Raw genomic sequence first — 19,058 nt, forward strand, 5'->3', positions numbered from 1 at the left:
GACACAGTCCTTGGCACAGAAGAAGTGCTTAATGACTTTAATTTAGTGTGATCTTGCTCAATTCTTAGGTTGTTTGATTTGGTTGGTGAAAGAAAACCTCATTTGTTTATATACACATACATGATATGCTGGGAATTTCAAAAATATACAGTTTAGATGCTACTTTATTAAAGTTTCTAGAGGAGGCATGCTTGGGTGGCTCAGTCGTTAAGTGTCTGCTTTCGGCTCAGGTCATGGCTCCTGGGGTCCTGGAATTGACCCCCACATTGGACTCCCTGCTCAGCGGGAGGCCTGGTTCTCCCTCTCCCACTCCTCCTGCTAGCGTTCCCTCTTTCTGTCAAATAAATAAATAAATAAATTTAAAAAAAAGATTTTATTTATTTATTTATTTGACAGAGAAAGAGCATAGTGAGAGAGGGAACACAAACAGAGGGAGTGGGAGAGGAAGAAGCACGCTTCCTGCCAAGCAGGGAGTGCGATGAGGGGCTCAGTCCCAGGGACCATGACCTGAGCCGAAGGCAGATGCTTAATGACTGAGCCACCCAAGCACCCCTAAATAAAAAGTCTTAAAAAAAATTTCTTTTCTAGAGGAAAACATATGAGAATATTTTCATGTTACTTATTTGAACCAGGACATAAAGACTAACTATAAAGGAAAAAAAAGATAAATTATCTACATTAAAATTAAGAATATGTATTCATTAAAAGACACCATTAAGAAAGCAAAAAGGCAAATCAGACCACAGAGTTCAGGAGAAGATATTTGCAGTACAGGTATCTGGCTGGTATCCAGAATATATAGATAACTCCTACAGATCAATATATAAAAGAAGTCCTATCAGTCTTGGGACAACCCAGTTAAAAAATAGGCAAAAGATTTGGATACTTGACAAAAGGTGATATCTAAATGCCCCAAAAGTAGTCAGCGCCATTAATCAGAGTAAAGTAGATAGCCACAGTGAGATACTACTATGCCAACTCCAGAATGGCTAACATGGGAAAGGTGGACACCACCAAGGTTGTTCAGCATCGGGAACACTCACGCACTGCTAGTGGGAATGTAAAGTGGTACACGTGTGGAAAACTGGCATTTGGCAGACGTGTACTCAGATGAACCAAAGGACATGGGTAAGAATGTACACAGAAGCCTTTTTAGTAGTAGCCCCAGGTGGTAAATGGCACAAATGCCTTTCAGTATTACCGAAATGGTTTTCAATAAATGGTGGTGTATTTGTACAGGGGAGTGCTCTACAGTGATGGCAGTGGGTGGAACCATCGCTGTCTTCAACAAATGGAGCAGTTGCACAAGTGTCGTTTGGAATGTAAGAAGCCAGCATGATAGAGTGTATGATGTGTGATTGATTCCATGAATATAAAGTTCAGAAACAGGCAGAATGAATTTATGGTGTTAATTAAAGTCATTGTTGTAGGCTGATAGCTGTGCCTTTGGACATGTGTGAGCTAGGCTTCTAGAGTGCTGATTGTGTTAGTGTTTTGTTGTTGTTGTTGGTTTTGGTTTTTTTTTTGTTTTTCTTTTTTTTTTGCCTAGTTGCTGATTATGTGGGTGGGTTCACTTTGAGGAAATTCATTGTCCGTTTCCCATTTCTTTGTGTATATATATAGTCACTTCAGTAAAAGGTTTGCTTAAAAATTAGATTCTGCTTTTGTGCAGTGATGGCTGCAGCGGATAGGTAGCTTTTCCCCTTATGCATGTACTTACCCTTTGCCTGTCAAAGCTGGTGGAGTGTGGGTGTGTACATAAACTTGCATGTCTCTCTGTTCGGGGCATTGTATGGCATGAAGATGCTCCTTCTACTCATGTAGGTTTCCTTGTCACTTATTCAGCATACTAAGTTTTAGACATCAGTGGAAAAAGAAAATTGAACTGCACCGATGAGTTTACAAACCAGTTCTCTGAGACGAAGGAGGAAACTTTGCCTCATAGGGTAGCAAATTTGGATTTTACTCTACAGACAGAAGAGCCTCTCCATTAATGGTTCCCAACTACTAAAGTCTTCATTTTCAGACCGATGCACCTCATTTGGACCTTTATTTTTTTAATTGAGATGTTGTTGTTATATATAGCATTATATTAGCTTTAAGTAGACAACATAGTGATTGAATATCTGTGTATATTGTAAAGTGATCGCAATCACTTAACATCCATCTGCTTAACATCCATCACCATGCAAAATTGTACATTTTTCTTTTTTTCTTGTGATAAGAACTTTTAAGATCTACTGTCTTGGCAGGGTGCTGGCTGTCTCGGTGGAACACCCGACTCTTGATCTTGGGGTCGCGACTTTAAGCCCCACGTTGGGCATAAAGTTTACTTAATAACAAAAAATAAAAATAAAAAATAAACTTTGGGGAAAAAACCCCTATTCTTAGCAATTTTCAAGTATCTAGTGTGGAATTCTTAACTGTTGTCCCCATGGTGTACGTCTTCATGTCTTAATTTATTTTATAACCAGAAATTTTTGCCTTTTGACCACCTTCACCCATTTTGCCCACTCCCCATACCCCACTTCTGGTAACCACCAGTCTGTTTTCTGTGTCTGTCAGTTTGCCCCTCCCTTGCCTCCCTTCCGGTTTCACATGTAAGTGAGATCATATGGTATTTGTCTTTCTTGGTCTTATTTCACTTAACCTAATGCCCTCAAGGTCCATTCATGTTGTTGAAAACAGCAGGATTTCCTTCTTTTTGTGGCTGAATAATATTCCATTGTATATATGCACATTTTCTTTATCTACTTATCTATCAATAGGTACTTAGATTGTTTTTTTTTTTTTTTTTTTTTGTCTTGGCTATTACAAGCGTGCCGCAGTGAACATGGCGGTGCAGGTATTTTTTGAATCCATGTTTTTGTTTTTTTCCGATAAATACCCAGAAGTAGAATTGCTGGTATTTCGATTTTCAACTTTTTGAGGAAGCTCCATACTTTTTTCCATAGTGGCTGAACGAATTTCGATTCCTACCAGCCGTGCACTAGGGGTCCCTTTTCTCCACGTGCTCACTAGCACTTGTTTTTTCTTTTTGATAATAGCCTTTCTAGCAGCTGTGAGGGGATACCTCACTGTAGTTTTGTTACATTTCCCTGCGGACTAGTCATGTAGAGCACCTTTTCAGGTACCTGTTGGCCATCTGTATGTCTTCTTTGGAAGAATGTCCAGATCCTCTCCACATTTTCTAATTGAATTGTTTGTTGTTTTGCTATTGAGTTGTAGGAGCTCTTTATATATTTTAGATATTAACCCCTTAACAGATGCATGACTTGCAGATATTTTCTCCTATTCTGGAGGTTGCCTTTTCATTTTGTTGATGATTTTCTTTGCTATGCAGAAGTGTTTTATTGACTTTTATTTTTATCACGGAAGCTATAAAGAGAAAAACTCTCTGCATGGAAATCCCCTCCCCTGCAAAGGAAGTCTAACTCGAAGTAGAAGTAAGGCATTTTAGGAAAATCTAACCTGGATGAGGTAGAAAATCTAAAGATGTTGCCCTGCCTTCTCTCAGCTGGCCATCTCTCTCAATTCCTAACCTGGCTTTAGCAAAATACTTGAAAATACTTGAAAGTTCTCCTAAGTTTGCTGTATTGTCTTATGATCATACCTTCGTAAATCTTTGCTCCCATGGAAGGCCCTCACCTGCTTCATTTACCTGATGAACTCCTGGAGCTCATTCTTCAGGACACATTCTAGAGTTAGCCATTTCCTCTTGTGTACGCTCCCTGTACCTATATATACCTCGGCCACATCCTTTCGAAATTGTCAACTGGCATGGGGTAGGCACACAGTAAATATTGAAAGAAAAGATGAGCAATTGGGCATGTTTTCTGAAAGACAGTATTTACTTTCTAAAGAATAAAAGCCAGTTATAATATTTGACATCAGTAGATATATGTTTAAACATTTTTTTCCGAAGAAGTTTGCTTTGCATTAGTTTCTTAAAAGGAGGGGTGTGTATTTACAACAGGGTGCATATTGTGGCAGTAGGAGAGAGTGATGCTAACTGGTTCACGTGGGTACCAGACACATGACCTTGGCCTCTTTTAGCATGGTTCTCTAATCAGCTGATTTAATTTTAGTGGAATCCCTGGAGAAATACTTTGAAATGCTCTGGTTCTATATGCAGAATTTAGAAATCATAAATCTAATGTATAGATCCTGACTGCATTAGGGTTAATGGATTAAAACAGCAGCGATAGGACATTCTGACTAGACCATTAAGAGAGTGGTGATTTTGTTCATCTCAAATATCATAAAATTAAATTCCAGAATATGTTATCTGAAGTTTTGTCATTTCACTTCAGCATGTAATTTCTTAAGCCAATTTTCATTTAAAAAGATCTGAGTAGAATCATTGCCATTTGTCTAGAAGTTTAGAATAATAGGATTAGAATAATAAATTAGTAAGTATTGAGCGCTTGCTTAGGGTTTAATACTTTCGGGAATATGTGAAAAGTATAATTTTGATCTTAATGTCAAGAAACATATTGATGATACATTTTATTGATGACCTAAGAAAACACAGATATAAAATGATTTTTAAATATTCCTTTCCAGCCCCAACTGTCTATAAATAGGAGGCCAAGTAGAAAAAGCAGTGGCTTTGGAGTCCAGCAGATCTGGGTTAGAATCTTGGCTTTTTAAAAAAATTAAAGACTGTGTTATATAACCTTGGTCACGCTGATATCTCTGGAACTCTTGTCTCCCTGTTTGCAAAGTGAGGTAAGAAGGTGTACCACTTGTGGTTGTGCGGTTTTATTCTGAGAATGGATGAGAGACAAGCCCTATAAGACTTCCCCGGGACATCGCGAGGGCACCTAATGCTCACACGAACGAAGTGAGCAGGTGAATAGAGCGGTGTTTGCGGCGGCCCACTTAGCCGAGGCTGTTGTGGGGGTGGATTTCATAACGATCACTAGCATGAACCAAGCTCAGTCGTGGATTTGATGGGCATCTTGGACACTGTGCTGTGTCTTCCCGTTGTAGCAGAAGGTGACTGGCCTTCTTTTTGACTTTGAGTGTAAAAAGATCTTTTAGAAGAGGACTCATCATAGCCTGTGGAACCATCTGCCCTTGGGAAGGTGTATACAGCAAGGGTTTCACACACAGGTGACTTGTTAGGAGTCCAGAAAAGTTGAGAGAGGAAAGCACATATCTCAAGGATGGGCTACTCAGACTGAGTTCCTTCTCCCTCTCCTTTCCCTGGAATGTGAGTTTCAGATTATTAGCAAATATTGCATCCTTTGCTGTTTTCCACAGCAGTTTTTATCTGGATGCCTCTGTGTTAACTGGTAAGCATTTTGACTTTGCTAAATAAATGTTCTAGATTGTTTAAATTCTGTTTCAGGTAAATGACTATTTCTCATTACACAGAATCATTTTCCTTTCCTGTCTATTTTTTCACTGCAGAGTTGGTGCCCTGGAGCTGAGTCTTGGCCCTGCAAACCAAAAATATAGTTTTCCTGGGTGTGTCTTATTTTAATCCACTCCCTTTCATATTACAGGGCTCTGACCTGCTTGGAGCCTTTCCTACTTGGTTACAATTGATGCTTTGTCCTTCGGAGTCATACAGGACATAGGCACTGGGTTGATTCCTTGTGGAGCTCTCAAATATGGCTCTGAGAAAAAAATTACTTTCCTAGAATAAGCAGTGGGCAGCTGAGCTGGAACATGAAGCCCTGGCTCTTGTTTAGTCATCATTTAGGGAGAGTGAGCAGCAAGTTCAAAATCAGAGTTAGAACTAAGCAGGGAACGAGTAGGGCTCGTTCCCCAGTTGAGTGCCAGTCACAGATTGGCTGGTGTATGAGGTGAGTAAAGCTGGATTTTACCAGAAATCGACACTGTTGGGGGAACTGTCTGTGGTTCAAGAAACTACGCATATTTTGTGGTATATCTATGCTCATGAAAGGATCATTTTTTTAGAAGTCGATGTTCTTCCTCTGGGGCTTATTAATTTCTGTTAATATCCACAGGAATTTCGCTACTAATGATATCAGCTTACTCTCTCTTTATTCAGTCCCTTTGGCTCAGGGACTTAAACTACTTTACATGAATTTTGTCAGTAATTCTTACAACATCCCTGTGTGGGAGCTGCTTTTAGATGAGGGATGTGAGAACTTGCTCCAGTTTCCATAGCAGGTCAGTCCTGGGATGGGAAATTGGACCCAGGATTTGTGGTTCCAGGCTTAGCGTGTTTCCTCTGGTGGAGGAAATAATACCGAGCAAATAGCAAGAGAATCCGGCTGTGAGAGCTGAGAGATTTCTGCCTTTAGGCATGGAGTTCCCAGTCCCTGGCTCCGGATTTCAGAAGTCTGATGCTCCGCACATGAAATGTCCCAGCTGTTTTTTTGACGGGCGCTTACTTTTATTTTTGTTCTCCTTTTCTGCCCTCTCTCCTGGGAGGAGAGGTGGGTGTACGAATTTTCTGTGTACACCAGCCTTATGTGTGGGTCAGTCGAACTGTTTCGATGCTCAGCAGGTATTGCCATTGGGCTTTTGGGTTGGGGGCAAGGAGGTGAAGCAACCACCCCAGGGCGGGGCTGAGAGGAGGGTGAAATGCAGGAAGGACGAAGGTTCTCTGTATTTTCTTAGTCATAGGACTCTGAATCCCAAGTAGCTAAATTTAGCTCAGGTTCCTGTTGAAAGCATCATTTTCTTTTGGGGCGGGTGGTGGGGGGAAAACGGAAAAACCTTTTTGTGTATCCTGCTCCATGAAGCCAATAGGGAAGCAGGAGGAGGTGAGGTTGCCATGGAGATGGTAGCTGTGTGCGAGGGGAGAGCAGCAGGGTTTAGAATTCCAGGAAGGAAGAGAGAGTGATGTCATCAGATTCCATGGACCAGCCCAGGAACCCCTGTGAGGTTGGTGGGGAGCTGGGTGTGCGTGGGGGGTGGTGGAGTGGGAGTTGGCACAGGGAAATGGTGACTTCAGTAAGGTGTGGGGAGTCCAGTTCAAGCAGAGAGGTTGGTTGTATGGAATTGTGCTGATCTGCATTAATGCCTGCTTTTTAAAAATCCGTAAATCATTCTGAATTTGCAGAATATTTTCTTTGTTGAAAGAGGATGTGTTCGTTTAACGAAGGAGCTCATCTAGATGTAGAAATCATATATTCTTATAGTCTAATTCCCTGTAGTATTTGTGTGCGCCTTTCATTCCTTGTATGTGAGGATATTTGTGCACACAGTTTGGGTATGTAGTTGCCTTTGTAGGATGCCTTTTATGATGCTGCATGCAGCTAAATGCTTCGCTAATGCCTGATGATCGTATTTATTTTTCTGGGGTTGGGCATGTATACAGAAAACTCACTGCTTATGTTTAAAAAAAAAACAAAACTGAAAGAGAATCAAAACAGTTGCTTTTGCAGCAGAGAGGAAAACTGCATGCTCCAAGACAGTCATTCTGAGCATATGCTGCGTGTTCGTATTGCTAGTGAAGGGCAAATGTGTTTCTTTTGGAATGACTGAGAGGCTTTTTTTTTTTTTTTTAAACAAATATAACAGAATCTGTGCATCCAAATGAGTACTGCCCTTCAAAATAGTCTCTTTGGCTGTGGTGATACAGACATTGCGCAAAACATAAAGAATTCTCATCTGGAATCAGCTACAGAGATGAGAGATAAGGAAAACATTTTCAATACCTAACCCTAAATTTTTTTTTTTTTTTTTAATTTAAAAAAATACCTAGTTGATCTGAGGCTAGGTTTCTTTGGATTGGCTTTTCCTGATTTCGGTTGTCAGAAAATCAGATTGATGCACAAAAGACAAGCCTTTATCCCGGTTAAAGATATCTCAAGTCCTAGGTGGAGGTTCTGAAGGTATTTTCAGTTGCAGATAGAGAGCTCTTAGATTGTTTCGTTCAGCGGTGGCCGTGTTTTGAATGATGGCAGCATCTGAGGAATAAGAGCAAAACCTTCCGGGGGCGACATCTTCCGAGGTGACCCATTTGGATTTATTTGTTCAAAGAGTGTCTGTTGACATTACCATTGCATAATGTGGGAAACAGCATGATGTAGTGTGTAAGAGCACAGTCTCTTTGGAATCAGATCGGCTAAATCTTGAACAAACCCTGTTCTGCTACTCCCTGACTGACCTTGGACAAGTGACAAGTGACAGTCCCGGGCTGTGTTGGTTTCCTCATTTATAAGTAGGAATAATGGTGTTTTAAGTTACCCATCTGATAATGTGGTGCTTAGGGGTAAATAGCTAATGTGTAAAGCACTTAGACGTTTACTGTGTTCTCAGTGGATGCTTACTTAACTCCTGTCATTAATAGTTTACATTTCTTTGAGTTACAGAATTGCGAGGTAGAAGGTCCCATGCACTGCTGAATGTTCTGGAGCGGTGGAGGGTGGGGGCAGTGATCTATAGTTTTTAAATGATTCCCAGATGAGTCTTCTGATGGTCAACCAGGTTTGGGGACCACTGAGCATAATCTGAGATTGATCCAAGCACCAGAATCCTCATCATTTCCTGGCAGCTGGGTAGAAATGCAAAATCTCTGGTACCACCCCCCCGCCCCCCGCCCCTGCAACCCAAACCCACCAAATCAGAATCTGCATTTTTAACAAGATAACCCTATGGTGACCTGTATACACGTTAAAATGTAGGAAACACTGCGTTTCTTCTACCAACGGGAGTAATTGGGTGCTAACTACATGTTAGAGGTGAATTATCTTGCACTTATTCCCATCGGTGGAAGAGAAACAGTCTGGCTAAGCTGTTGTGTAGATGAGCATGCGCTTTATCTCCCCTGCTGCTTGGCCTAGGGGTGAATGCTTTTCTGGGCTGAGTTACCGCATGGAAGAGCGGGATGATAATTGGGGCTCTAGCTCTACCATTTACTAGCTGTTTGGCCTTGGTCCAGTCATTTAACCCCTCTGCATCCCAGCCTCTTCACCTGGTGATGAAGTAATCCTTAGACCGTGAAATAATGTAATAAAGCATTTAGCACAATACAGTGCCTGCATGCGTTAGTGCCTTCCCCTGCAACCTTCCAGTAATCTGTCTGGATGTAGTTCTGTCCCCTCCGAAGGGGCCACCAGTCATGTGGCCATCCTCCCTGTGTAGGTTCCGTGTCTCTTGCCCATCTCCCAGCTATGTCGAGCATCTCATTGTACTGAGAAACCTGTATGGATCGTTTTCTTTGCTACTTTTTTCTCTGAGGGGCCTTTTACATAATGTAGACTGCTATCCACGAGGGCTGGAAGAAATGTAGGAGTTGAGTAGTTGAGCTGGTATAGGAGTCAAGGTGTGAAGAGAGCTGAGAGAGAGGCAGCTCTTTCGTGAATTCTTATTAGTTGACCATATGTTTAAAACAATCATGTTTGTGCTTTAAAAAAAAAAAGATATAGAGGGGTGCCTAGGTAGCTCAGTTGTTTAAGCGTCCCAACTCTTGATCTCTGCTCAGGTCTTGATCTCCACTCAAGTCTTGATCTCAGGGTCGTGAGTTCAAGCTGCACACCCAGCCTGGAGTGTACTTAAAAAAAAAAAAAACAAAAAAAGCATAGATAAAAGTCCATTAATTCAGGTGGTTACATTTGAGGCCTTATTAGATCAGTTCCAAGCAAGAATTAATATAGCGATTATCAGAAGATCATTGAATTGACAAGTAATGAGCATTATTTTTTTCTGATCAGGGAATTAATGTAGTCAGAGGAAGTTCAGAGACTTGCCCTGGGGACACGAGAAATAGATGGCAGAGCGCTTAAGTCCGAGGATCAGCAGTAGTGGCCAATAGGGCTTGGGAAGCAGGAGCAGGAGATCGGTAGGTCCATTAAACTCAGTCATCCAGATGTTCGGGGACTGAGGGATGCGGCAGAATTGTGAACTCAAAGCAGGTAATAAAAATTGTTATAATAGCTGTCCTCTGTAGGATAGATACATTCCTAGGCACTTTGTATACGTTATCCTTAATCTTAACATCCCTGCAATGTATGGGCGCAATCCCTATATTCTACAGAATAGAAAGGTTGGGTAACTTGTCTCAGTCACTGCTGAGAAGCAGGCTACAAGAGCTGCTTTGACAGAATGTTGAGTAGCAGTGTGAGTGATGAGACCGTGACAAAAGCTAAGTTGAAATAGCCAATACACACCAGTTAAATAAAATTTATTTTGTTTATAGTGACCTTTTTGGTGAAGGTGTTAATTTAAATTAAGATTGTGATATTCAACATGTTTCCCTGTCTTAGAGGGATTTTTTGAATGTTGCAGAATTATCCTTTTGGGATATATTTCCTTTATACTCTGAGGCTAATTAAGAGCCATCTATTTTTAAAAGCCAAAGCTTGTGAAGTCTTCAGTTCATGGAAATACCAGTTTGAATTAAATATCACAACACAGACTAATTTGTTAGTGGTTATCAATTGGCATATTTAACTATAATAAGTATTTGCATAATCATGTCTATTATTTCATTCTGATCCAAATGCAGATAATTATCAATGATTGCACAAAGCGAATTTCATATTCTTAGATAGATTTCTAATTAGTTGAAAGAACCCCAAACTTGGAATTGGAGGACTCGGGTCCCATGCCCCTTTTTGTTGTTTACTACCTGTGAGACCTTGTACATGTCACTTTACCTTAAGAAGTCTGACTTGAGTTTCCCTTATCAATCAAACAAAATTAATAGGCTCTATTTAGCAGGATTGTTTTGAATAAGAGGATGTGTTTGATACAAGTTCTGCCTGTCACTGACTGTAACCATGAGAAAGCCATTTAACACCTCTGCTACTTTGGTTTTCTTATCTGTAAGGTCTGTGTGAGTGTGGCGTGAGGTGAGGAGAGCGCAGATAAGGGAGCTGGATTATAATTAGATGGTCTCTTTGGGCCCCACAGCGCCTGCCTGTGTGTCGGGGGTGGTGAAGTGTTATGTACAATAAGGCATTGGTTTTCATTCTCATTATTGTTCTTTAGCTTGATATCCTCTTAAGGAATAGGTACTGTACACGTCACTTTGCATGTATTATCTCAGTTAATCTTTGTAACAACTCTGTGAGGTGGTTGGTATGATTTAGAAGAAGAAGAATTTGAGGCTCAGAGATGAACTAACATTTCCGAGTCATGGACATTTAAGTGTCAGAGACGTAGGTCAGTGTGATACCAACAACTGTACTTTCCTTTCTGTCCCTTAGTATGCGTAGAACTATTTGTGACATGTCAAAGCTAGGAAGTATTTGTGGACTTATTGTGCCACAGACAAATTGCTTCTTAGGCCTATTATATAGTAATGAGGAATTCAACAAAAAATTTTTTTTGCTAACTTGTGATGTAGCTATTGTCATTGGGAGAATATACAAAGATGTGTAAGATGTAGTTGGAGAGCGTATGATCTGTTTGGACATAGGCACAAACATATACATAATACATTCAGAAATTAGTCTGTGGCAGAATAAGGTCAGGTGATTCTCGGTAACACGCTGTAGTAAAATGCTGATTTAAGAAGAGAGTATTTAGTATGGGCTGGAGGTTGTTTTGCAAGCTTTTTTTGACCATGACCTGTGATAAGAGATTCATTTTATGTGACAACCTAATATATGAATATTTATATGTATATATTAAAAAACAAGTTTCATGAAATATTTCTTACCCTTACTCAATGTACTTGATTCTTTTTTTTTTTTTTAAAGATTTTATTTATTAGAGAGGGAGAATGAGAGGGAGAACCAGACTCCCTGCTGAGCAGAGTCTGACGTGGGACTCCATCCGAGGACCCTGAGATCATGACCTGAGCTGAAGGTAGACACTTAATGACTGAGCCACCCAGTCGCCCCTGATTCTTTCTTTTTAAAAATTCTATTATAGTCTAGTCTAGTGATTCTTAAAAGTGTGGCCAGTGGGACCCTCAAGGTGCTTTTTTTTTTTAAAGATTTTATTTGTTTATTTGACACACAGAGAGAGAAAACCAGAGAGCACAAGCAGGGGGAACGGCAGAGGGAGAGGGAGAAGTAGGCTCCCCGATGAGCAGGGAGCCCAATGCAGAGCTCGGTCCCAGGACCTTGGGATCATGACCTGAGCTGAAGGCAGGCACTTAACTAACTGAGTCACCTGGGTGCCCCCTCAAGTCACTTTTTAAAGAGGGACTTAAAGGTCAGAACTATTTTTGTAATTGCACTAAGATGATATTTGCCCTGGTGTTGCATAAGCAGTGATGCTTAGAACTACTGACACCCTAGCAAGAATCAGAGCAGTGGAACAGATTGTACCCTTAGTCTTCTTCACCACCGCACACTTGGAGTTAAAGAAGGAAAAGCCAATTTCACTCAAGAATGTTCTCTATGAAGCAGTAAAAATTATTGCTGTTTTTAAATCTCCACCTTGATTATGCATCTTTTTAGTATTTTATGTGACAAAGTGGGTAGTATGTGTAAGGCGTTTTTGCATACTGAGTATGAGGGTTATCTCAAGGAGAAACATTTTTTGATTGTTTGAGTTTCCAGCTGAACTAGCCACTTTTTTCATGGACTAACAGTCTTGCTTAAAAATCAGATTGACTGGATATTGTTATTTAGACTTGGGTATCTGGCAGATATTTTATTAAAAATGAAGTGAGCCTGTTCAGAAGAAAACAATGACAATATTTGGTATCAATAATAAATTTTGAGCCTTCCAGGAAAATTCTGATTGAAATTAGAATTTCGGAAAACTTTTGTTCTGGACAGTGGGCTTGACAGCTCTAATACTTAGACTTTTCCCATGATAGTGTGGTAATGTTAGTGAATGGGAATTTTTTTGGCATTTTGTAATGGAATGTTTCAGCACTTAAGAGATCTTATAACTTAGTGAACCAGTATTTTATAAATGAAAAATGCATAATGTTAAATAATCATAATAGGTAAAAATCCATTCAAAATCTAAGACCAGTGGATATTGATATAACAGAGTATGAAGAAGACTATTAAAATACTCCTACTTTTTTTTTTTTTTTTTTTTTTTTTTTTTAAAGTAGGCTCCATGCCCAATGTGGAGCCCAGCACAGGCCTTGAACTGAGATCAAGACCTGAGCTGAGATCAAGACCTGAGCTGAGATCAAGAGTCAGATGCCTAACTGGCTGAGCCACCTGCACCCCAGTATTCCTACCTTTTCCAAATACATATCTGTGGAAGGCCAGATTTTCTTCTTACAGTTCAACCAAAATAACATAATACCACAGATTGAGTGCAGAAACAGATAGAACATTCTAGCCATCTTCTTTTAAGTTGGATGTGAAAGATGTTTGCAAAAATGTAAAACATGAAATCATTTTCACTAAAATTTTCTTTTTGTTTTATTAAATGTAGTTATAGTATTTTTAGTGTAATGGTTTACTATTGTTGTAAAATGGATTGGCAAATATTTGAAAAATTATTCAGTTTTAGTTTTTAATAGGCAAATACCACTACTTACAACCCACAGAAACAAGAATTCTTTGGAAGCTTTCACAATTTTTAAGAAAGTAAAATGATCCGAAGACCAAAAAGTTTGAGAGTTGCCCCCCCCCCCCCTTTTTAACAATGATCAAGACGTCTTCAGTACGTCATGAATGGTCTTGATCCATTGCTTGACAAAGTACTGAGCTAGAGTCACAGCAGTTGCTTTGTGTAGGGAGGTAGGACTTTGCTAGATTTTGCCTAAGCTGAATTGATATGGGAGAACAAACACCCTAAGATGTGAAGTAAATTGAGTAGAGTTTTTATCTGGAAATAGCTGTTTGCAGTCATCCTGCAAACCCCATTCAGATCTTGTCTTCTGTGAGTTCCCCTTGTGATTTCTTCATGCCTTTCTCACTCCATTATCAGCCACATACACTTGTTCCTTCTGGGCCTCGTATTTATATTTTATTGCGTGATTCCTGTTGTATTTATTTACATGCCTCTTTCTCTTACCAGACTGGGAGTTCTTTAAGAGAAGAATTAGTAACCTTTCTGTTTCTATCATAATACCAGACCCATGAAAGACTCTTAGTAAATGTTTGTTGAAAGAATAAATAAATGGGGAGGAATGACCAGGTGAGGCCAGATATATGGGTGTTTGGAGCTTAATCATGTAAGCATGGGAATGGTATGGGTGGCGTTTTATGAAATTAAGCCTGGCCCTGGTGAGAAAATTGGGAAGAGGTGGATGGAGGGTGCTGGACCAGCCAAAAAACTATTATTATAATTTAGACTTGAGTCAGGTGACCCTGGGCTAGATTAAGGTGAATGCTTTTGTCATAGCTAATGAAAGACACATATCCTGAGGAATATTTATAAAAATATAAACACAACAATACCCATGCTACCTAACATTTATTGCATACTTACAATATCCTGAATACTGTATTAAGAGCTCAGTGTGTATTATCTCATTTGATCTTCATCGCATCCTGAAGAGGTACTGTTATTTCCTTTTTTGGTTGTTGTTTCCATTTTTTGATGGTTCAGTAAAAATACATGTTCATTGTTGAAAAATTAGAAAATGCAGATAGGCAGAAGAAAAATAATGTGTATGACTTGTAAATCCGAACTCAGCACCAAAACATATAACCACTAAGCATTTTGGTATATATCCTTTCAGACTTTAAAAAAAAAAAGGGGAGGGGGCGCCTGGGTGGCTCAGTGGGTTAAAGCCTCTGCCTTCGGTTTGGGTCATGATCCCAGGGTCCTGGGATCGAGCCCCATATCGGTCTCTCTGCTCAGCAGGGAGCCTTCTTCCCCCTCTCTCTCTGCCTGACTCTGCCTACTTGTGATCTCTATCTGTCAAATAAATAAATAAAATCTTTAAAAAAAAAAAAGGTATGTCGATGTGCTGTATCTATGCTTGCACATAAGGAAACCCTAGATAAAAGGCTTTGTGCTGTTTCCTTATCGAAAGGATAGGCTGACCTAAATATAAATATGTAAATGTTTAGGGATGTTGATGAAATAGGCAGATGTCTGTAAAATGTTAATTTTGTTTATTCATCCATATCTAAAATGATATACAAAAACTATATAAGTAGAAACATTTTGTCTTCTGTGGTTTTACCCATAGTCTGCTGCATCAGTATCTGTATCATTGCTTAGAACCATCTGAAGTCTTCAGACAATTTTCTAGGTCATATACTGAGATACAGCACTCTCTTATCTCTTATAGCGGCAGATGACTTTATTTCAAGCTATAAGTATCCATTCAGATGACATTAGGAAGGTTGGTTTTCTTTATTTACACCATATTGTATACTGCATTGCTTAAAAAGTTGTTTTTATCGAGAGGAAATTCACCAGAAATTAACCTTCTTAGAGTGAACAGTTTGGTGGTATTGATTATATTCACAGCGTTGTGTAGCAACCACCCCGATTTCCAAACATTTTCATCACCCCTAGAAGAACCCTGTACCCAGTAAGCAGTTGCCCTCCATGTCCCCTTCTCCTCAGCTCCTGACAGCCCCCAGTCTGCTTTCTGCCTCCACGAATGCACCTGTTCTGCACATTTCATATAAATGGAATCATATAGTCTGTGACTTCCGTGTCTGGCTCCTTTCACTTAGCATCATGTTTTGAAGGTTCATCTATATTGTAGCACGTACCAGTACTTTGTTTCTTTTTATAGCTGGATCCTCTTCCTTTGTATGTATATACCACAATTTATCTCTTCCTTAGTGGGTGAACATTTGTTTCCATCTCTTAGCTGTTGTGCATAGTGACGTGATGAACCTGTGTGTACAAGTATTTGAGTATCTGTTTTCGGTTCTTTGGGGAATATACCTAGGAGTGGAATTGCTGGGCCATATGGTAGCTCTATATTTAACATTTTGAGGAACCACCAAACTGTTTTCTACAGCAGCAGCTGCACCATTTTATATTCCTACCAGCAGCGTACAAGGGTTTGTCAATTTATTTTTAATGAGGAACACAATAAGATGGGGAAAGGAAAGAGAAAATATGTGTGGCCTTTGAGTTTATTAGAGCTTTGTATCTCAGATTTTGCCTGATGGACTTATTAAATATTTAGCATCACTTCAGCACTAAGAAGGAAATTTAGCTTAGGGAAATGTATCTAATCTATTTTAAGTGGTAACAGACTAAGAAGTGAAGATCAGAGAAGTGAGAGAAGGGAAATTTAAATAGACTTGAAATTCCTTGAAGGCAGAGGACCTATTCATCTTTGTGTCCTCTGCACTTAATAAAATGTTTGGCATGTCACAGGTGGTGTTGGGGGTCTCCAAGATGGTCCTAGGTCCAGTGATTCACTAGGATGTACAGAACTCAGCGCAGAGTTAATCAACATGGCTCATAGTCATGGTCATGGCTGTGAATTATAACAGTGAAAGGCTATGAAGCAGATTCAGCAGTGGGAAAGAGTGCATGGGGGTGAAGTCCAGAAGAAACCGGGCTCAGGCTTCTACGAGTTCTCTCCCAGTAGAGCCGTACAAGATGTGCTTGTTCTCTTCCGCGGCAAATTGTGACAATGTTGTCTGCCAGGGAAGCTCGTTAGAGACATAGTGCTGAGATTTTTCTTTTTGGAAGGGTAAGTGGGAAGGATTGTTCAAAGAGGGACCTCTACTTACTGTACATCCCAAATCCAGACTCTCGGAAGGCAGTGTTCAGTATAAACCATATTATTTGCACAATTTTGGCACAGTGGACCACTCTTTTTATCAGTTCTCAATACCCTCCCGAAAAGAAATGTAAGTTCTCAGATACCAACTGAGGTCAGCCTTGCAAGCTGCCCTTTCCAAGGATGGCAGTTAAGGCTTCTATATTCTTTTCCTATGGATAGATGTTTTAACTCCTTAAAAAGTGTTGCCATGTTCTGTAAAGAAAATCAAATGCCAAAGTAGAAAACCAGCAGGGACTTTACTGTCTGCCAGACCTGGGTTTGTGTTATTGTAGGCAAATTGCATAGTTTTCTGAGCCTCACTTTCTTACTATAGAGAGATGTATCATAGAGTTTAATGAGAATACCAAGTGATAATGTATAGAAAACACTATAACTACACGTAATATGTGTCCTGTGTATGTTGACATTTTGTTTCAGCTCACGAGTATTAAGAAGTAAAGAGCGCTCAAAAGAATAGCAAATGTAATATAGCAGGTATAATATAATGTAATAATGTGATAAAATAACATCGATAGAATTAATATATAATGGCAATTTCCCCCCAGGCTGAGATAAGGCACCCAAAGACAGAGGTGTCCTTCCATCCCCCGTTCCCTGCACCAGGGGCTGAGATCTAGACTTTGCTAGGGAGGGCACGGCTGTGGCTCTGAGTGTGAGAGCTCTCTGAGTCCCTGTGGTGTCAGACCTGCAGTTGGAAATCTGCCTTTTAAAAAATTGCCAGAAATCTACCTTTGAGGGTACAGGTTTTCTCTGCCATTGGAAAGTAGAGCATTCCTATGAAACGCTTTGTAAGCCTACACGGAATAAAGTGAAGAAATGATTACCATTAATATAGATGGGAAAAAAGTTTTTGAGCATTTGTGGACCCCCAAAATAACTTCCTTTGGTGTTTTTGACACCTTTGGACACATCTTGCTAGCTGCTGCACAGACCAGAGATAAACCTTGGCTGCTCCCGCATGCAGTTCAGAGATGGGTGGCTCGATGCTGTGATACTGAGCATGGTTTCTTGGGAAGGAGCGTGGTGGCGCCTCGGCGGCTACTGGCGCTCAGTGCTGCCCTGTCATGACTTGCTTACAAATGGTCACTGGGCAATTTGCACTCTGTGCCTTTCTTTGTGAAAGTGAAATTTCTCTTTGGATTTCTTTCTGTTAGCAAAATCCCAGATATGAATGTGGGTTTTTCTTTAAAGCGATATAAGACAAACTTTCAAAAAGGTGGGGGGCACCTGTCCCGAGGAAAGCTGTTCACAGGAAATTGTCTTACCAGATGTACCCTGTTGTAGCCCAGTCCAAGTGGGGAGCGGCTCGGGGACGGTGCTGGCAGCCGGCTGCTGCCGCTTGCTGTTGCGTGCTTCAGGAGCCGGCAAGGAGGAAACCCCCAGTCTTGTAAGAAACTGCTGAGAGGGCACATTGGAACTTAGAAGCAAAACCCTTTCCCTGTAGAGTGCATTTCCTGTGCCCTCTGCAGACACAACTTGACATCATGCGCCAAAGGAAGAATACTTAAAAGGCCCAGATGCATTTTCACAGAGCAGGCAAAAAGGGTGACTGTGGAATTGTGCAGCCGCTGATGGGTGAACAGTATGTGGGTGGAATGCCTTGCTTCATTCCAGATGCTCGGAAACCAGGAAGATGGCAAACAGAGATCTAAGGACCTTAAATAAAGTGAGCCGCATGCAGAACACCCCGAATTTGGACCCTTGCCTTATACCGTATACAAAAGTTAACTCAGAATGGATCTAAGACCTAAACAGAAAATCTAAAACTATAAAACCCTAAGAAGAAAACATAGGGCTAAATCTTCATGACCTTGGATTTGGCAGTAGACTCTTGGGTGTGACTTCGTACTAAAAGCACAGATTTAAAAAAACAGATAAATTGAACTTCATGAAAATGAGAAACTTTGGTGCATCAAAGGATGCATACCATCAACAGAATGGAAAAGTAGCCACAGATGGGAGAAAATATTTATAAATCCTATATGTAGTAAGGGATTAATATCTACAATATTTAAAGAACTTCTACAACTCAACAACAAAAGAACAGGTTCTAGGTTGTTTCATGGAAGGTGTTTTTGCCACAAGTATTTCTGCTGCATAACTAATTGGTTGTAAGACAATTTTGTGGTAAAAGGTTAAAAAACAAAAATAACCGGTTGACTGTTTTGACAGTTGTTGTTTTCAGCAAGTGGCCGACGGGTTTTATTTCTCTATTGACACAGTACTCCCATTTGTATATTATATAAATCTTAGCCCTCCTGTGGTCCATGTAGTGGTGCAGAGTTTTAAACCCCCCTTACTCCCCATAGAACTTTGTAATGTCTGTCAGCAAACATGTGACAGGATGCCAAGACAACAGTGTAGAAGGCTTTCGTAGTCCAACACAGAGCCTAGTTATAAGCAGACACCCTCGTGTTTGGAAACTGATACCTCTTTTAATGAAGGAAGTAATTTTAGTGGAAAAAAAAGGAAAAGTGAGATGCCAAACAAGGAG

General features: G+C 40.2%; 1 protein-coding gene across 12 annotated transcripts in view; it reads left to right on the forward strand.

The window, feature by feature from the left end:
- The window catches only part of RBFOX2 (RNA binding fox-1 homolog 2), a 272,185-nt gene that overhangs the window by 57,812 nt on the left and 195,315 nt on the right, over nt 1-19,058 (forward strand). The window contains exon 1 of one of the 12 annotated variants that reach the window (XM_046012672.1): nt 6,807-6,867. The exons of 10 other annotated variants lie outside the window; for them this stretch is intronic. In XM_046012672.1, coding sequence (XP_045868628.1) covers nt 6,826-6,867 — 42 coding nt within the window. In that variant the 5' untranslated portion in view covers nt 6,807-6,825. Of the gene's footprint in view, nt 1-6,806; nt 6,868-19,058 lie in introns of those variants that run through there. One more of the 12 variants, XM_046012674.1, reaches the window with a different exon arrangement.

The sequence above is a fragment of the Meles meles genome, chromosome 7, assembly GCF_922984935.1.
Source record: "Meles meles chromosome 7, mMelMel3.1 paternal haplotype, whole genome shotgun sequence".
Taxonomy (NCBI): Eukaryota; Metazoa; Chordata; class Mammalia; order Carnivora; family Mustelidae; genus Meles; species Meles meles.